At 49.2% G+C, this 16,012-nt stretch overlaps 3 protein-coding genes across 4 annotated transcripts; 1 reads left to right on the top strand and 2 right to left on the bottom strand.

Annotated features, from left to right (window-relative positions):
* Positions 1-399: 399 nt before the first annotated feature.
* Positions 400-5,792, bottom strand: FBXO2 (F-box protein 2). The gene is made up of 6 exons (XM_072977519.2): positions 5,675-5,792; positions 4,142-4,394; positions 3,423-3,549; positions 2,649-2,744; positions 2,261-2,396; positions 400-1,517 (listed from the first exon to the last, which is right to left on the bottom strand). Exons 2-6 carry the CDS (start codon positions 4,392-4,394, stop codon positions 1,383-1,385), a joined length of 747 nt encoding a protein of 248 aa, XP_072833620.2. The 5' UTR covers positions 5,675-5,792; the 3' UTR covers positions 400-1,382.
* Positions 5,793-7,447: 1,655 nt separating this feature from the next.
* Positions 7,448-10,848, bottom strand: LOC110073220 (F-box only protein 44). The gene is made up of 6 exons (XM_078378963.1): positions 10,713-10,848; positions 9,914-10,197; positions 9,412-9,532; positions 8,506-8,595; positions 7,816-7,942; positions 7,448-7,637 (listed from the first exon to the last, which is right to left on the bottom strand). Exons 2-6 carry the CDS (start codon positions 10,167-10,169, stop codon positions 7,512-7,514), a joined length of 720 nt encoding a protein of 239 aa, XP_078235089.1. The 5' UTR covers positions 10,170-10,197; positions 10,713-10,848; the 3' UTR covers positions 7,448-7,511.
* On the top strand, positions 10,822-15,815 carry LOC140701619 (F-box only protein 44). 2 transcript variants are annotated; one of them, XM_072977516.2, is made up of 6 exons: positions 10,822-11,407; positions 12,740-13,020; positions 13,576-13,711; positions 13,963-14,058; positions 14,773-14,884; positions 15,230-15,815. In XM_072977516.2, exons 1-6 carry the CDS (start codon positions 11,385-11,387, stop codon positions 15,473-15,475), a joined length of 894 nt encoding a protein of 297 aa, XP_072833617.2. In that variant the 5' UTR covers positions 10,822-11,384; the 3' UTR covers positions 15,476-15,815. The 2 variants fall into 2 exon arrangements, with proteins under 2 accessions (XP_072833617.2, XP_072833618.2); XM_072977517.2 differs by lacking the exon at positions 15,230-15,815 and having other exon boundaries at positions 14,502-14,842.
* Positions 15,816-16,012: the final 197 nt, after the last annotated feature.

Here is a 16,012-nt window from a genome sequence, read left to right as displayed (position 1 = left end):
GAAAGGGGTGGCCTTTCAGAGGTTGTTAGACTACAACTCCCATCAGCTCCAGCCATGTGTAGGGAATAATGGGGGGGGGGCACAGTCCCACAAGAGAGGGCCACCCTTTGCCAGCCTCTGAGTTAAGGATTTAGTCCGCGTATGAATGGTTTCATTAGGACCCGCCCAAGGTTTCTGTTGACAACAAAGGATGATGGGGTTGGTAGTCCAAGAGATCTGCAGGGTCCAAGGCTTGCCTCTCTGGCTCAGGAACGGGTTCTTCTTATTCCTTCTTTGGCCCTTTTTAGACATCGTTATTTCTGTCCTCGGCCACCACCACCCCCACCAAGTGTGCGATTAGAAGAAACGAGAAAATCCAAGGAGGGGGTTCACGAGAACACAGAGACATGGGAACAAGAGTGGATGCAGGGCAGCATTTATTTATATCCCTTGGTATGGGTGTGTGCGCGCGAGAGAGACTGAGAGGAACAGAAGTCCCTCTCCTGGACGTTGTCGTGAAGTCAGGACAAAGACACTGAAAGTGTGGGGGTCACCAGAAAGGGGGGAAAAGAATATTATGGCTTTATTTTGCCTGCCCCCCCATGAGGGTTGTCCCCGGGACAGAGCGCCACCTGTGAAAGCAGGCATAATGTCCAGGCAGGGGATCCAAGGTCCGTCCGAGGCCGTTGACAACAGGAGGCAGGCCAGATGATTGAAGATGATTGAGCTAAAACTCAGGTAAGATCAGAAATGCAAGCGGTTCAGCTCACGTTGGCCAAATGACTTTCTGCCTTGGAATCCTTCAGGTACCATAATGGCTGGCATCTTCCAGCCATGCTAGCCGGTGAGATCTTAACAGTTTTTCTTGGTCTGGGAAGATTTCCCTCCCAGCAAGAACAAAATCTTATTTCACACCCAACCCAGAAACCGAATATCAAGCTTCTCTCTCTCTCTTTCCCAGAGCTATTACAACTGATCTCTAGCACAGCCCACCTTAACTTGGGTGGCCATGTGGAAAAAAGATCAGGGCTCCTCTACTTTTAACAGTGAGGGGAGAAAGGACACGTCAGCACTGGAAGTCATCTCCTCTTTCATGCAACCTTGCCCTTCTGTTCAAGTGGCTACCCTCCTTTTCGTTTAATAGCTAAGTCAGCCTCCATTTCAATCTATGCTGCACTGCTTTGCAATTCACACAAAATCCCCACATTCTCTTTTGTTTTAACGTAAGAAAAAAAAAGGTCTTGTGAACTTTCAGAGCATTTGATCATCCCGGGAGGCTTCTATTTGGCAAAACTTGCGTAGTTAATATTGTGTTTAGTCCATGCAGAGATTCTCTCTTGTTTGGATAAGGGCCGGTGCGGTGAGTGAGCCCTGATCGACAGGGGTGCTCTCCGAGTAGGCGGCTAGGGTTCAATTGTCACGCTGCTGTGGGTCATGCGTGCTCCGTACCATCCTCTCCAGAAGACTGTGTCTTGGCCACCATGTTCAAAGCGGACAAAGCGAACTCCAGGGCCATAGTCAGTGAAGGTGTGGGTGATCTTAAATGGAAGAGGGGGAAGCCGAGAGGCAGACAGTGGCATGACGAGGGGGAAAAACAAACGACGAAAACAGTTATAAATCTGTTTGACTACATTGGTCAGAGATTCTAAAAATTGCTTTTTGGGCATAGCGCTTCCAGAATCCACAGTGGCTACACCAGATGAAGGATTCTGAAAACTGCGTTGCAGAAGACCTGTCCAGTCTCTGAGTTATTATGACCACTTCGCAGATCCGGCCCAAGATATTTTGCCACCTGAGGCTGGAGAGCAAAAACCCCTCCCCCCAACCCAATTAAGCTGCATGGTACAGAAAGCCAAGCAAATTCCTTTGGGTCAGAATTTCAAATGTCTCTCCAACTCCAACCTCCCCTCTGCCACGAAAATCCTCAAAAATTGCCATTTGTGAATTCGCTCCTCGTTCGCGACACCCGAAATTTGCTGTCTCGGGGCAACTGCCTCACCCTGTCTAACGGAAGGGCCGTTCCTACCGTGCCATGCGCAGAAAAGTGGTAGAGACCAGAGGCTGTGCTACTAAGGGGGACAGCATCCCAAAGCATACACGCAAACACACATATGTGCAGTTTTTGTCTTCCCATAGAAAGGAACTGCTCAGGAGGACCAGCTGCAGTGACGCTACTGTTGCCCCACAATATCTGCTGCCTGAGGCACTATCCCATGCTTCTCTCAATTCAGGGTCTCGTCCGTCTGCCTTTCCTCGTTAGCGAATCTCTCGTCCCACCCACCTCGTTCCACTCGCCTTCGTTGTCCTGCGGGATGGAGATGGTGTCGCTTTCAAATTCTGCCACCACGTCCTCGTTTTCGGACAGCAGCTTGGCTTTCAGGCCGTAGAGGCAGCCGGCGTCGCCTCGGCCCGCATACCTGCAGGAGGAGACGTCGCTTGGTGGGAAACGATGGCGCTGGAAAAGGGCGGCGTGTTTTCCACCGTGCTCTGATGATGGCCCTGCCCCAAAACTCCAGACCGCTGTTTGAATCCGTATCTACCTACCCAGATCTGAGAGCAGGAGCAGGTCTTTTGTGAAGCAAACGGCTCTAGATTACCCAACTCAACCACCTTGGACAAATTGAGATGCTGTCAGAGGTCTCTCTCTCTCTCTCTCTCTTGACACTTACCAGTCTCTGACCACGATTTTCGGCTGGAGGGTGTCCATCAGCTCTTCCCAGTACCCCTCTGCCCGAAGGTCGATGATCTGAGCTTTACTGCACCAGCTAGAACAGAAAAAGTTTCACATAGCAGGGTCTCAGAGAAGCTAACCATCTTGGAGGATTTGCAGACCAGAAACAGTCGCTTGAAGAAGAAAAAAACCATGCACGCTCCATAAAATGGAAGAAACCAAACCCCAAATTAAAATTGCATTTCAGAAGTGGTTAGAAATTCAAGACTCCCAACAGATTAGATTCAAAGCCTTTGGAAAAGATTGATCATTCCTTCTGTTTCTCTCCTTTCACTCGGGGGGGGGGGAATGTATTTATAAATCCAGGGGAAGCCCGAGAAATGGAAAGCAGTCACAAGAAACAGAGGATAGAGCCAATAAAATAAAATAAAATTGAGGGGGGTGTAACCTCCGTTTTGAATTATTGTTATGGTTAATAGCAATGCACAATAATATAAGAACTTAAAAAGACGACAAACCAAAATAAAAAACAAATACGCAATATGAAGACCAAAAAGGAACAAATTTAAACCAAAAGAAAAAAAATCATACATCATGCCATGCTCCCTCCTCAAACTTATTTTTATGACCCATGTGGACTAGAAGCTTGGTTTTTGAAACCAAGCTGTCAAAGAGAAGCCCAAGGCGCCCATGTTGGCCTGTTCTGTGGGCCTTCGCTCATATCATTGTCACAACCGCAATGCCACCGAATGTAGAGAGAAACTGGACATACCCAAAAGAAGAGGCGAAGTATTTGTGAACGTCGTCATGGGGAAATTCCTGCCCAAAATCTCCAGGGAGGTCCTCGATTTTCCACCCGTCGCCCTCGTTTTCCACCTCCACCCAGAAATCGAAGCCTTCTGTAAAAAGGACAGGAAACTTAAAATCCTTCTACTGCATTTTTATTCATGGCCCCAGAATTTCCCCGGGAGCAGGAAAAAAGATGATGAATGTCTCTTTGCTTCGTCTGTACCAGCAGGACCTAAAACAGAGAGGTCAGCAAAGCTGAAACTGGTTTCGTGTTCAGAATTTCCTTTAGAGAAAACATGCATCACATATTTAGGGAGGGCTTTTCCTATTGGACCCCTGAATCCAGCAGGGATTGGTTCCAAGCCCCCCCCGTGGATGTGGAAAATCGTGGATAATAGCAAACGCTATACATAACATTTTCTGAGCTACTGGCCTTCCATCAATGCTGTTGAATTACTGTTTTATTTCCCGCTGACCCCCCCAAAAATAAACAGGCAGAAATCCACCAGGAGCAGCGTGGGAAACCCAGTTCCAACAGGAATCTGTCTCTTTTGGATTTCGGCCTGCGATAGCGCTATTCAGTTTGTCTCTTGGGTGAGGAATGGGCAAGTGGGAAGAAGGAATCTGGTCTTTTAATGGACATGCTGGGCAGTGGATTATGGGTTTTGTAGTGTCCCCCCCAGGAAAAAACGAGCTACTTGCCTTCCCCATTTGGGTTTTTGATCAAATTCCTTTTCCTCTCGTGTAAGAAGTAGAGCATCTGCCACCTCTCCCCGCTCTCCTCTTCGGCGTCGTTCCCCACGAATCCCTCCTGTTGGCATTTCAGGAGCCAAAGGGCCTCCCCGTCGACCAGGGTCTTCCACTGGGAACACACCAGCCGGCAGACCAGCACCAGTTCGACCGCCGGAAGGGAGGCCAGGATCCGGACCAGCAGAGGCTCCGGGAGGGTCTCCATCTTCTCAGACAAAGGAAGAGGCAGAGAGCAGGGAGGAAAAAAAAATTGTTTCAGCAGAACTCGAAGCTTTCAAAAAGAGTTTCCTGGATTGTGTACTACCGTGCCCATTGGCCTTCAGCGACACGGCATGCAGCAGGATGGGCCACGGAGTACCAAACATCTGAAAAGCCCTGAATTGGGAGGAGACTATTCTGGAATAGAGGCCTTGCTGGCCAGGGAGGGTCCCATCCTGCTAAACCTGAGTCTCCAGATGCTGGACTTTAAATCCCAGAAACAGGGCCACATTGACAGGAATTCTGGGATATGTAGTCCACCATCTGTGGATCAACATTTCGAAGGACTCAGTCTGGAGGAGGAAGGAGCGAAGCCTTGATCCCAGACCCTGTTTACCTGGGAGCAAACTCTACCTGAAATTAATGGGATTTATCACCGTCAGTATAGGATCCGTGTCAGTTGGTGTATTTATTGCCTGTTTTTTTTTTAAAAAAAATCTGGAGGGGGGGTTAAATTGAGGGGTCATCCTCCTCCCCAACACCCATGAGGCTGAAACCAGCCTGTTCGTACAGGCTGCCCCCCAAAAAATCCTTTGATTTGAATCGCATCTCACAGAGTTGCAAAATTTAAGGTTGCACTTCCAGACTGAGACCATCGCATTCAATCCAGCACATTCTGGATCCGTGGGACTACACTTCCCATTGTCCTGCACCCAGCCAGCGGCCTGAGAGGACAGGGAAGGGGAGGCTGAAATCCACCACCTTCAATGAGTGTTTTATTTATTTATTTATTTATTTATTTATTTATTTATTTATTTATTTATTTATTTATTTATTTATTTATTTATTTATTTATTTATTTATTTGTTGGGCTGGCGTTGGCTATTATGTGCCTTGGCCTCAGACAGCAAAATGCCGTGGGTCATCCCTGCCTATAGGAGAACTATATAAGCCAGAAAGGGGGGGAGGGAAATTAGATCTAGGCAGACAGAAGCTAAATCTAATGGGGCATGAATCATCAAGGTGTGCCTCTCTGGCCCCATGCTTTCCAATGGGTCTCCTCGAGGTAGGGACTAAGTCCAGATTTAGCACGCACATATTACAGTCAGCAGCAGCCAGAAGCCTGCATCTTTGTCTGCCAGCTCTTCGGCATAAACCCTTTTACACGCCGGCTCTCCCATCCACGATTTTTAAAAATGCACCAGCAGCATTTCTTTTAGGAAAACGAGGTTGAGAAAAAGGCAGTTCCATTAGGGATGATGGAAAGACTTCTTTCCGGGTGCCTACCTTGAAGACTGTCCTGATGGGCGGTCAATCCAGCAAGGCGGGGAGGAGGAGAAGGGAGGGTCCCTCGGTGGCCGGCAAAGGGGTCCCTCCGGTGACACAGCAGCCTGGGCTCTGCTGGCCTTCAAGCAGCATCTCTGAGCCCCAAGGGGGGGGAGAAGAGAGGGATGTGCTTCCTGTAAGCTTGAGACTCCACCTCTGGGGCCAGGATCCGTCCAGGCTTGCCTGTCTGTCGCAGGCAAGCAACTCTGCAAGCCCAGGGCTTGGTCTGTAGCCAAGAGAGCGAGTGGATCAGGCAAGGCGGGCGGGCGGGCGGGGGGGGGGCAGCCCTGCGGACAGAACATCTCCAGGAAAAGCCAGCACTCCTGGGAATTGCATGCACAGTCTGGAACACAGTCAATGCCAGGGGATGACAAGGCAGGAGAAGGAAACTAAGAAGGATCACAACTGTAAAGGTGTGTTCTCTGCACCACCACCCCAGATGCGTCGCTGGTGTGCCTGCCTGGAATGAGATTTATGTTCGTTATCAGCAGGCATTTCGATGAGCGTCTCAGAGGGCCATGGGGCCGCTGACCCTGGTTGCCCAAACGGGAAAGAGGTGACCCTAGACAGCCTCCACCCACTACTCCCCAGGTGGAAAAAAACACAGAATAAGCAGGATCCCGGCAGACACCGCCGGCCCCAGTCTGGACTCTCCACCCAATATCCCTGAGGATCCCACATGTCAACTTTCCCGGGTCTCCTGGTGCCTTCCCTTAAGCGTGCTTGGGATCGCGCGATCCTAGCAAAGCCCTTTAAAACGAGGGCCCTAAAACAGGGTCCAGGAGTCGTCTTTAGCCCTCCTGACTTATGGTCTTTTTTTCTGGACTACAAGTCCCATCCTCCTCCTTTCCCATGGTCCATGCTAACAGGAGTTGCTGGCAGCTGGAATCCAAGCGGCTTGGCGGGGAAACACTAACGTTTCCCGATGAGGTTCAAAGAGGCTTACTCCTGAGTAAGGCTGCAATCTTGATCATCTCCTGACTCAACTCACCAGCACTTACTTCTGAGTAGACATGCCTAGATTTGCCCCTTTAGGCCTCGTCAAGTTTAGCACCCTCCCGGCGAGCTTCTTGTGCACATGATCAGGCCCGGAATATTTACTTATCCTTCTCTCAAAAGGCATTTAATCCGCCGACCTTTGAATCTTCTTGTGGCCAGGGGTTCCGCAGATGAATCGTATGCCAGGAGAAGGAATATCTTTGGTCCACCCTGAAATCCGTCTCGTCTCTGGCCTCATCTTACATCCGTTTCGGAGAGAGAAAAAGCCCTCCCTCTTCCCAATGGTGCCCGCCTCCTTTTAACTATCTAAACGCTGACCCAAGATTTTTTGCTGCCTGAGGCAAAAAGCCAAGATGGCGCCCTCCTCCCATTCCAGTTGACTGGACATGTCTTCACCCCTAGAGATGGGGGCAGATCCTTCACTCCGCTTGAAGGCAACACACTATCTTAAGGGTCATCACGTGTCGTTCCCCCCCCCGCCCCATATCCTTTCCATGGGGAGAGAACACCTTTGTTTTAACCTTCTTGCATGATCTCTGGCTCCCTCTGGAGGCCAGTGCTAGTGAACCCACCCTGGTAATATTTATTCTGTAAATAGGTATTGTGGGAAGAGGGGTTATTTAGTATTTCCGGCCCACAGATAAATGAATCAGCGGATACTGATCCCGTGGATAGGGGGTTCCTCCTGTAGTTACAAGTTTTAAAGTACAATAATTCTCACTTTTCAAGAAAAGCTAGAATCATTTTTTTAATTAAAGCAAACAAACCATGCATTCAAGCGATCTGGAACCATCTCTGCCTAGGGCACATGTGGGGAAATGATGAGCGTGCTGTTGGTGAGGGTAACGGAATCGACACCCGTGACCCCATGTTGGAAAAGGATGTGGCGGACTCCCCAAGGATAGCTGCGAAAAATGTACGAAACCTGGAAATGAGGGGAAAAATTTTTTTTTTCACGGAGGGTTCTCCGGTCGGACGTTGCCAGCTCGTTACCTGGACTGCCTCTGGACTTCTGTCTTCGGAACACCCTTATCGGGCTTTGTTTCCTTTCCTCCGCTCACCGGTCGGATCCCACCCAGCCCAGAAACGGGACCTCCTCTCACCTCACACCAGTATTCGTCGTCGTCTGTGACTTCATCCAGATCTTTGTCTTCAGACTGGCAGAGGACTTGAAAAATGTCCCCCAAGAGTTGCACGGTCAGTGTGTGGCAGGGGATCGAAACATCGGACCTGGTTTTTTGGGGGGGGGGGCAGAAAGAGAGGACAGCGAGCGTGAGTTGCCAGGAATGCTTGCTTTTCTCTTGCTAGTGTGGTGAGACCTCCCGATCTGCAGGATCTGAGTCACTCATCCAGTGGCTGAAAATAATAAATAAAATTCCCCAGAAAGACCTATTTGTTGGTATTTCCAGGGTGTATTGACCAGAACTGGCCACTAGACGCAGCCAGAGACCATGCAATGCATAGCATTCAATATTTCTGCATTTTTCAGCCAATGAATGGGTCGCTAAGTGAGATTACGGACCCAGGGAAGCCTGGTTTCCCGTTCCAGGACATTTCCACGATCCTTTCACCCTTGAAACAAATCTCATTAAGTGTCGAATTTGCTTGGATCAAAGTTAAAGGAAAGCAGGGCGGCCTAGGGGTTCAAATCCCGGACTGGGACTTGGGAGTTTGGACTCATTTTTTGACTGCTTCAGAAAGCTGTTTATGAGTGTTTTTTTTTCCGACCCAGGCCTGCCTTAAACTTTTCCTAAAAGCAAAGCTTTAAGGGAAGAGGGGCCTCTGATACCTACCAGTCCTTCACCATAATATCCGGCTTCATCTCATCCATCAGTTCATCCCAGTAGCCGTGATCCTTTAAGGTGATGAGCTGTTTTTTCTCACTGGGTGTGGAAGGTGTACATCAAAAAGCCATTAAATATTTCTTTGCCTCAATCCAGTTTAATTCACTTTTTTTCTGCATAGATGGCCAGAAAATACAGAGCAATGAAGTCAAAGCCTAGGAAATTATTTTTTCCAGACTATCTGTCCTAGCATGCTGCCCAGGGGATGATGGTGGCTGTAGTCCAGAAAGCAATTTTTCCAAACTCTAGCTTGTAACAGCACATCCCTGTTACAGTCAATGGTCAAGGTTTTCTGACTTCCAATAGCTTCGCCAGGTACTGCTGCTTGTTCCTAACATCACACTGGTAGGTTCATTATTTTATTTTTATCTGCCTTCCGTATCCATCTTGGGGGGAAAAATTGAGATATAAATTGAATAAATTAGGGTTTGAAGTCATCTGAACCCATAGATGGGCAAAAGGCAGCTCTCCCTGTGGTTATTCAACAACACCTCCCAGCATTCCTTACTTTAGATTACGCAGCTGGGGATGATGGAATGTGTAGTCCCACAATGTGTGGAAGCAAGGGAGAAGGGTGATCTATGTCATGGAGCTGGGGAAATTCGCTCCTTCTTTGGGTATGACATTTCCAGGAGCTTTCCGTGGTGCTGAAACTTTTTTAAAAAATGGAAAGATTATTGTGAACTCTCTTTTGTTGGAAATGGTTTTAAAATTCATTTTTAAAGAGTGGTTTTAATATGGTTTTTAAAGAATCTGCTGGCCATACATTGCTCTGGCAGGCCCTTGGGGACTGGGAAGTGATTCATAGACATGATTTGATTAATAAATGAATTAAAAGAGGAACACAATCCTTACCCGCCACTGTACACCCCAAAACCTGATCGAACATGCATGGGTAGAAAGGGGTATCTTCTGTCTATGCGCCCAATCTCAAATGTTTCATCATCGTCTTCAGTCTCCCAGAAGTTGAAGCCATCTGCAGACAAACAAAGGACAGAAGGAAGTGAAGTGGCCTGGTTTCAAACCTGCTGAAATCATACTTGGAGGAGAGCTTCACCAATGCCGTGGACTGCCAGAAAGACAAGGAAGTGGGCTTTGAATCTAGCCAAACCTGAACAGTCTCTAGAAGCAAAGAATGACAAAACCAGGCCTGTTGTGGTTTGGGCACAAGAGGAGAAGACAAGATTCCACAGGGAAAGGACAATAATGCTTGGAAAAGTTGAAGGCAGTAGGAAAAGAGGAAAGTCAAAGGTGAGGTGGAGTCACCCCATCACGGAACCCTCAATGCTGAGTTTGCAGAAGCTGTTCGGGAACCGTGTCTTTTGGAGGTGATGGACTTGGCCAAACCAGGACCCACCTTCCCCGCAGGGGTTCTTGATCAAGTTCCTTTTTAGCCTGCAGAGGTAGTAGAAGGCCCTCCAGTCCTGGATGGAGCTCTCCAGCGCAGGCATGGCGTAGCCCTCCCGGCGGCACTTGCGTTTCCACAGGACGTCCAAGTCCACCACCTCCCGCCACTGGGAACACACCAGCCGGCAGCGCTGAACCAGATCCTGTGCAGGGACCAGAGAGAAGACTTCCAACAGGATCTCTCTGGGAAGACCTCCGAGGCTCATCGTCCTTCTTCGGGCAGAGTTCGGGTCGCTGCAAAAGAAAGAACCAAGAGCGAGAGGAGAAATCTAGCGCCAGGCCCTCCGGTCTTCCACTGCCTCCTGGAGTTGGGTCAAATTCAGGTTGGCCGCTTCAATGACACTTGATGGACTACAAGACCCAAAATCCCCCATCTCACAGAGCTCTTGAAGGGAAAGATAAGGCGGGGGGGGGGTTTGAGAGGGACGTTTCTGATTTCTGGATGTTAGAAGTGGCCAAAAATAGAGAGAACCCAACTTTCTTCATTTTTCCCAGCTTGAGCAGTGACTCCAACGACCACCTTAGTTATGATGCTGCAGAGGCGGCTCAACTGGCCCTAACTCTTTGGGCGAAGAAACCCAAGCGCAACCCCTAACATGGCGGAAAGGCCGCCTGCCACCATGTCAAAGAGGCAAGGCACACACCCACACGCCCCTAGAACTAAGGTGTCGAAGTAATGTCAGAGAAGATCGCGTTTATAGCATGCCCACCGTCGAAAGTCCCCGACGGTTACGGGAAAAAGCGTTTACCTCCAGGAAGGAGACAGCAGGCGGGGCGGAGGAGGAGGAGAGGAAATCCCCGCTCATTTGCATCTGATGACGCCCCTCTGACGTCACCTTCTTCCCCTAATTTATCCCCCTGTCTGCGACTCAGCCTAAGGAGAGGATTTCGGGGGCTTGGCTTGGCTTGGCTGGGATCGCCCTTGCCCTCTCTGGCGGTGTAGTGGGTAGCGAGGATGACATGGAGCTCGGGGTTCGAGTCCGGCCGGGGGAGGGTGTGGCCGAGGTGAAAACCAAGCCCTTGAACACACGACGTGTGCAAACTGGAAGCGATGTGACTGGAAGGGACCAAGGGGGAGGGAACGCCTCGTCCACTCCAGGAAATCCAGGAACAATAAAAATGAAAAAAAAGGGGAATTCTTCTCTGCTTCCTTTTCGGGGGGGGGGAGGTCGGGAATCGAACCCGCCGCCCAGTACCGGAGAGAGGCTGTCGAGGTCCCTCTCCCCGGTCCTCTCCGGCTTGCACGACTTTATTACGGCCTCATCCGTTACGAATAAGTCATCCGTGGGTTTGGCCAGTCTTCATTTTCCGCCTCCGGCCGGGGAGAAGCGAGAAAGGGCGCTGAGCCGTCTAGGGAGGAAGAGACCGTCCGTGTGGGGGCTCCCAAACTTCGCTTTCCCGTTGTTCCGGATTGAAATCGGATGTCCCAATCCGGAGTGAAGCGGTAGTGCTTTCCTTTCTTTTTTTCCTAGCCCCGGAAATCTCCTGGGGGTGGGTGGGTGGAGGGTTGTCACCTCTCAAAAAGGGAGAGGGAGGGTTGGAATCCGGCTCCTGAAGAGCAAGGCTTGGAAATGGGACTTTTTCCACTACAACTCCCAGAATCCGGACTTCCTGGCCCTGGTAGCCCGCCGACGTGACACCCCCAGGCTCTTAACAAATGTTTTTTAATGGTTCTTGTGGGTTTTCCGGACTGTTTGGCCGTGTCCTTTTTAGAAATGGAGCTTCACCGTTCCGATTCGCAGGGTCTACCAGTGTGTTGATTACGCCTCTTTTATTATTTCTTTCTTTCTTTCTTTCTTTCTTTCTTTCTTTCTTTCTTTCTTTCTTTCTTTCTTTCTTTCTTTCTTTCTTTCTTTCTTTCTTTCTTTCTTTCTTTCTTTCTGCTGTGGGTGGTGGTTGGAGTTTTTCTGAAGGGACCGGTCTGTGCGGGTGGGTTTTCTGCACACCTTGTGTCCCAATAGGAGGTCAGTTTTGCATATGACCCTGACATCTAAGAAAGGGAGTTGGCCCTCCTCTTGTTCCTTTTCCCATGGTGAATTGTATATTTGGGTGGATGCCATCGAGAGAAGAACACAGCCAAACAGCCTGGAAAACCCACAACCAGCGTCAGATCCCAACCATGAAAAGTCTTCGAGAATACAAATGTTTTTAATGTTTTACATTTTAGGTTAAAGTATTTATATGCTTTGAGGGTATTGTTTATTTGCATTTCATTATTTTTATTCTTTATCCTATTGACTGCGTTTTGGTCCTGTGGTTCTATACACCTTGTAAACGGCCCCAAGTGGCCTTTGGCCAGATGGGCGGGATAAAAATGCAATAAATACATAAACAGAAAAGCGTCCTGCCGGATAAGGCCAAAGGGTTACGGGAGCATGGATGTCCCTGGACTACAGTGCCCATCATCCCCGGAAAGCCCGTGGAGGGGGAGGATGGGACCTTTTGCAACTGGGCCTCCCTTGCATTTCCTCTCTTGGCAATTAGGTGGTCCACAGGGCGCTTCTGCAACCCCCCTGCAAGGCAGGCCAAGATGGCAGGGGGTGGGACCCTCCCCCCGAGCCTGCTTTGGGGCTCTACAGGGGTTTTGAGCCCACATCTCAAAGGTCATAATCCGGCACCCACAACGCCACTTGGGTTCTTGACCTACCCCTTGCCCGCCAGGGCTGGTCCACCTACACCAGAGCAAGCACCCCGGGGACTTCAGCAACGCAAAGGGTCCTTTCTGGAAGAAGATCCTGATCAGGTGCCTTCCTCTCCTCCACCTCCTGCCCTCCAGGTGGCTGAGATCCTTTCTAAGGAAGAAGGCGACCATTCAAGACCTGCCAGAGGAGGTCCTCCTAGATATTCTGAGCAGGGTCCCCAAGAAAGACCTGATCCTGCACTGCCGGCTGGTGTGCTCCCTTTGGAGAGACCTGGTGGACCAGCCTGCCCTGTGGAGTCGCAAGTGTCAGCATTTAGGGTTCAACCCAGCGGCGTCTGGTGGCCCCATCCAGGACTGGAGGACCTTCTACCTTCACCACAGCACGCCCAACCTCGTCAAGAACCCGTGCGGGAAAGGTGGGTTCCTGTGCATCTTACTGGGGGGGGGGGGAAGGGGCAGAAAAATTCAAAACACAACACACCAGCCAGGCCTAAGTTTGATTGTTCTGGTCCTTTGGACCCCAAGAGTGTCTCATGGCGTATGTTATTTTTTTAAAATGCATCAGCAAATCACTTCTGACTTATGGTGACTCTATGAATCAATAACCTCCCAAAGGTCTGCTCTTGCTGACTCAAGGTCTAGTAGTTGGACTACAACCCCCATGATCCCTCTTCTCCATGGGTGCTGTTGACAAAGGGAGATGGGAGGTGCAATCCAGCCACGGCTGAAGCATGTGACACCCCATGCCTGGTTTTGATCAATTGTGTTTGATCCCAGTTTTCATCTTGACAAACATGTCGTTGTTTTTTAATGGAATTTTTGAACCCGTCGGTCCTTGTATATGCTATGGGGAGAAAGGGGGAGGGCTATAAATAATCTAAATAAATAAATAAATGATCACCTACAGGATTGTTCTCCTCTCGCTGAGTTCCTTCCCACCTCTTGGCCCTTCTTTTTGGTCTTTCCCACAGAAAATCTGGACTTCTGGGACCTTCGTAGGACCAGCTGGATGACTATTTCCTACAACTTGCCCTTGTTCCATAAACAAATCCCGTGCCCCCCTCTGGATGTGGAGAAATGCTTTGTAGTCGCTGGTCCTCTTATAGGGTAAAGCTGTCCTTGGCCTTCCCCTTTTTGTCCTCTGGGAGTTTTCCTGCTAGAATGGGAAAGTTCCCTGTGGAAGGCACCCCACCCTTAAAGATCAGAAATCTCTTTTGAGAGGATGGGGGGGGGGGGGAGGGAATCTGCCGTGTTTGATGCCTGGGCCGCCCACCAAAAAGCTTCCTTGGCCCTGTCTTGGGGAAGGGAACTGGGTTCTCAAAAGGAGTAGCTCTCGATGGCTTTCCTCCATGCCTCAGGCAGGGGGTGAAGAGCCAGCGCATTACCTTAAGGGACGAAGGCTACTCGGATCGGCTGATGGATGAGACCAGACCCCGGATTGTGGTGAACGACTGGTGAGTACCGGAGCCAGCCAGTTTTGGGGGGTTAGAATGGAGTGGGGATGAAATATGAGTTTTCCCCCCACCTCTGTACTGAGTCCCTCTCAGCAGAGTTTTGTGGATCCAGATAATAACCACATGCTGTCAAGTCCGTTCTAACTTTCTAGGGTTTTCTAGATAGAGATTATTCAGAAGCGGTTTCTCATTCCTGTCTTCTGGGGATCCCTGGGACGATGCAGCTGACCCAAGGCCACCCAGGCTGGCTCTTCTTACAGGAGGCCCAGTGGAGGAATCAAACTCCCAACCCTCTGGCTCTGCAGCCAGAGACCTCAACCCACTGAACTATCCAGATATTTAAACTCTCCCAAACTCTGGTCCAATGTATCTGTTCTAACTCTCCCCCCCCCCCGTGTTTTATGTTTATTGCACATACACACCTAAGTCCTGTTGATCCCCAGCTGGTATAGACCCATTCCGTCAACTGCTGAACAGGAAGTCAACATATCCATAAATCCGCTCGTTGGTAAAAGCTGCAGAAGCGTGGCCTCAGCACTGGAGAGCGGTCGCCTGTTCGACATTTATGGGGTGCCTTTTTTTATTGTTATTCCCGTATTTTCTCTTCCCCTTGTCCTTGCTAAGGAACAGGAAACTTGGTGGGTCTAAGTGATGCTTACCCTTTTCTCCTCCTCTTATCCCACCCTTTGTCACCTGTTCTCCCCCCCAAAAAAGGTTTTATGTACACTGGTTAGGTCACGTTGAACTTTGTGTGAAGCTACTGTCTGCAGATTATGAAGTCCTTCAAGAATGTCAACTAACAGGAGAACATGGATCCTGGTGTCAGGTAAGGTCAACAATATCTGAGGGCCAGATCTCACATGTTAGGCCCAGAACTGTTCAGAAAAGACAAATCAAGTCTTGAACCCTGCTTTTTTAAAAGGAAAAAAAATGGCCCTGATCTCCACTGTGCATCAGAGAAAAGTAGTGGAATTATGGAGAGCCTTGCAATGCAAACCAGATCATTTTCAGTCAATCTGTTACAGTTTTTTTAAAAAAAGAAAAACAATGGAACTCTAATAATAATTAAAACTAAATGAAGGGAATTAAAAACATTTCAAAGTTTAAAAGTTTAGCTTAGTTACTCTTCTGGACCGAAGCTCCATTCCCTCCTTCTCCTCCTCCTCTTCAGGTCTCCCACATTTTTGACGACTACCCGCCCGGTGTCCGGCACATTGAGGTGGAGCATGAGGCCAGCTACTATAAGTGTGATGTGGAAATAACTGGTACAAGCATCACGATTGACCTAGAGGCGCCAGCACCGAGAGAAGGGCGCCCCAATCCGAGCACCCTGCCTTTGCAAGATTCCTTTTACAAGACCCTCCGTTCCCTTCGACAGCTTTTCCGACAACTTTTCCCAGAGCGAACAGTGGCCTAAGTGGGGTGGTGAACTGGAGGGTGGTTCTTTACTGCTTTGAATGTGTGTTTGGTGTCACTTTGGTTTCCCGTCTTTTAAGGCGATGTTCGTTTGATCCTTTTTCATACTTTCCAAATCAAAAGCCTTTATTGGCACATACAAAGCAACCGCGTGTGCAAGATCACAAATGGACCAGGTCTACAGATTCTCGATGTCTGAATCGGTGGCTCCTCACAATCGGATTCAAAAAATCTGTATCGACTCTCTTGTTGACAGAATGCACTTCGGTGAATCGCAGCCCAAACGGCCTTGTGCATCTCCTGTTTTTTTCAGCTTGAAATATAATATTTTAACAATGCAAGCCACCTGAGGTCCTTCTTAAGGAGATAAGTGGGGTAAAGAAATATTTAAAAGAAAATTAAATAAACTCACTAACAAATAAATACGTGAGGTCGGGAAATGTTCCCTCTTTCGCTGACCTCCGAGCTGTGCCACTGAAGAATTCCCAATATTTCTTGGACGTCTCAAGGGCTGGCCCACGGCTTGATTTCAGAGCCA

Source organism: Pogona vitticeps, chromosome 7 (genome assembly GCF_051106095.1).
Source record: "Pogona vitticeps strain Pit_001003342236 chromosome 7, PviZW2.1, whole genome shotgun sequence".
NCBI lineage: Eukaryota > Metazoa > Chordata > Lepidosauria > Squamata > Agamidae > Pogona > Pogona vitticeps.
Note: the sequence above shows the minus strand (reverse complement) of the source record. Positions and strands in the feature narration are given on the sequence as shown.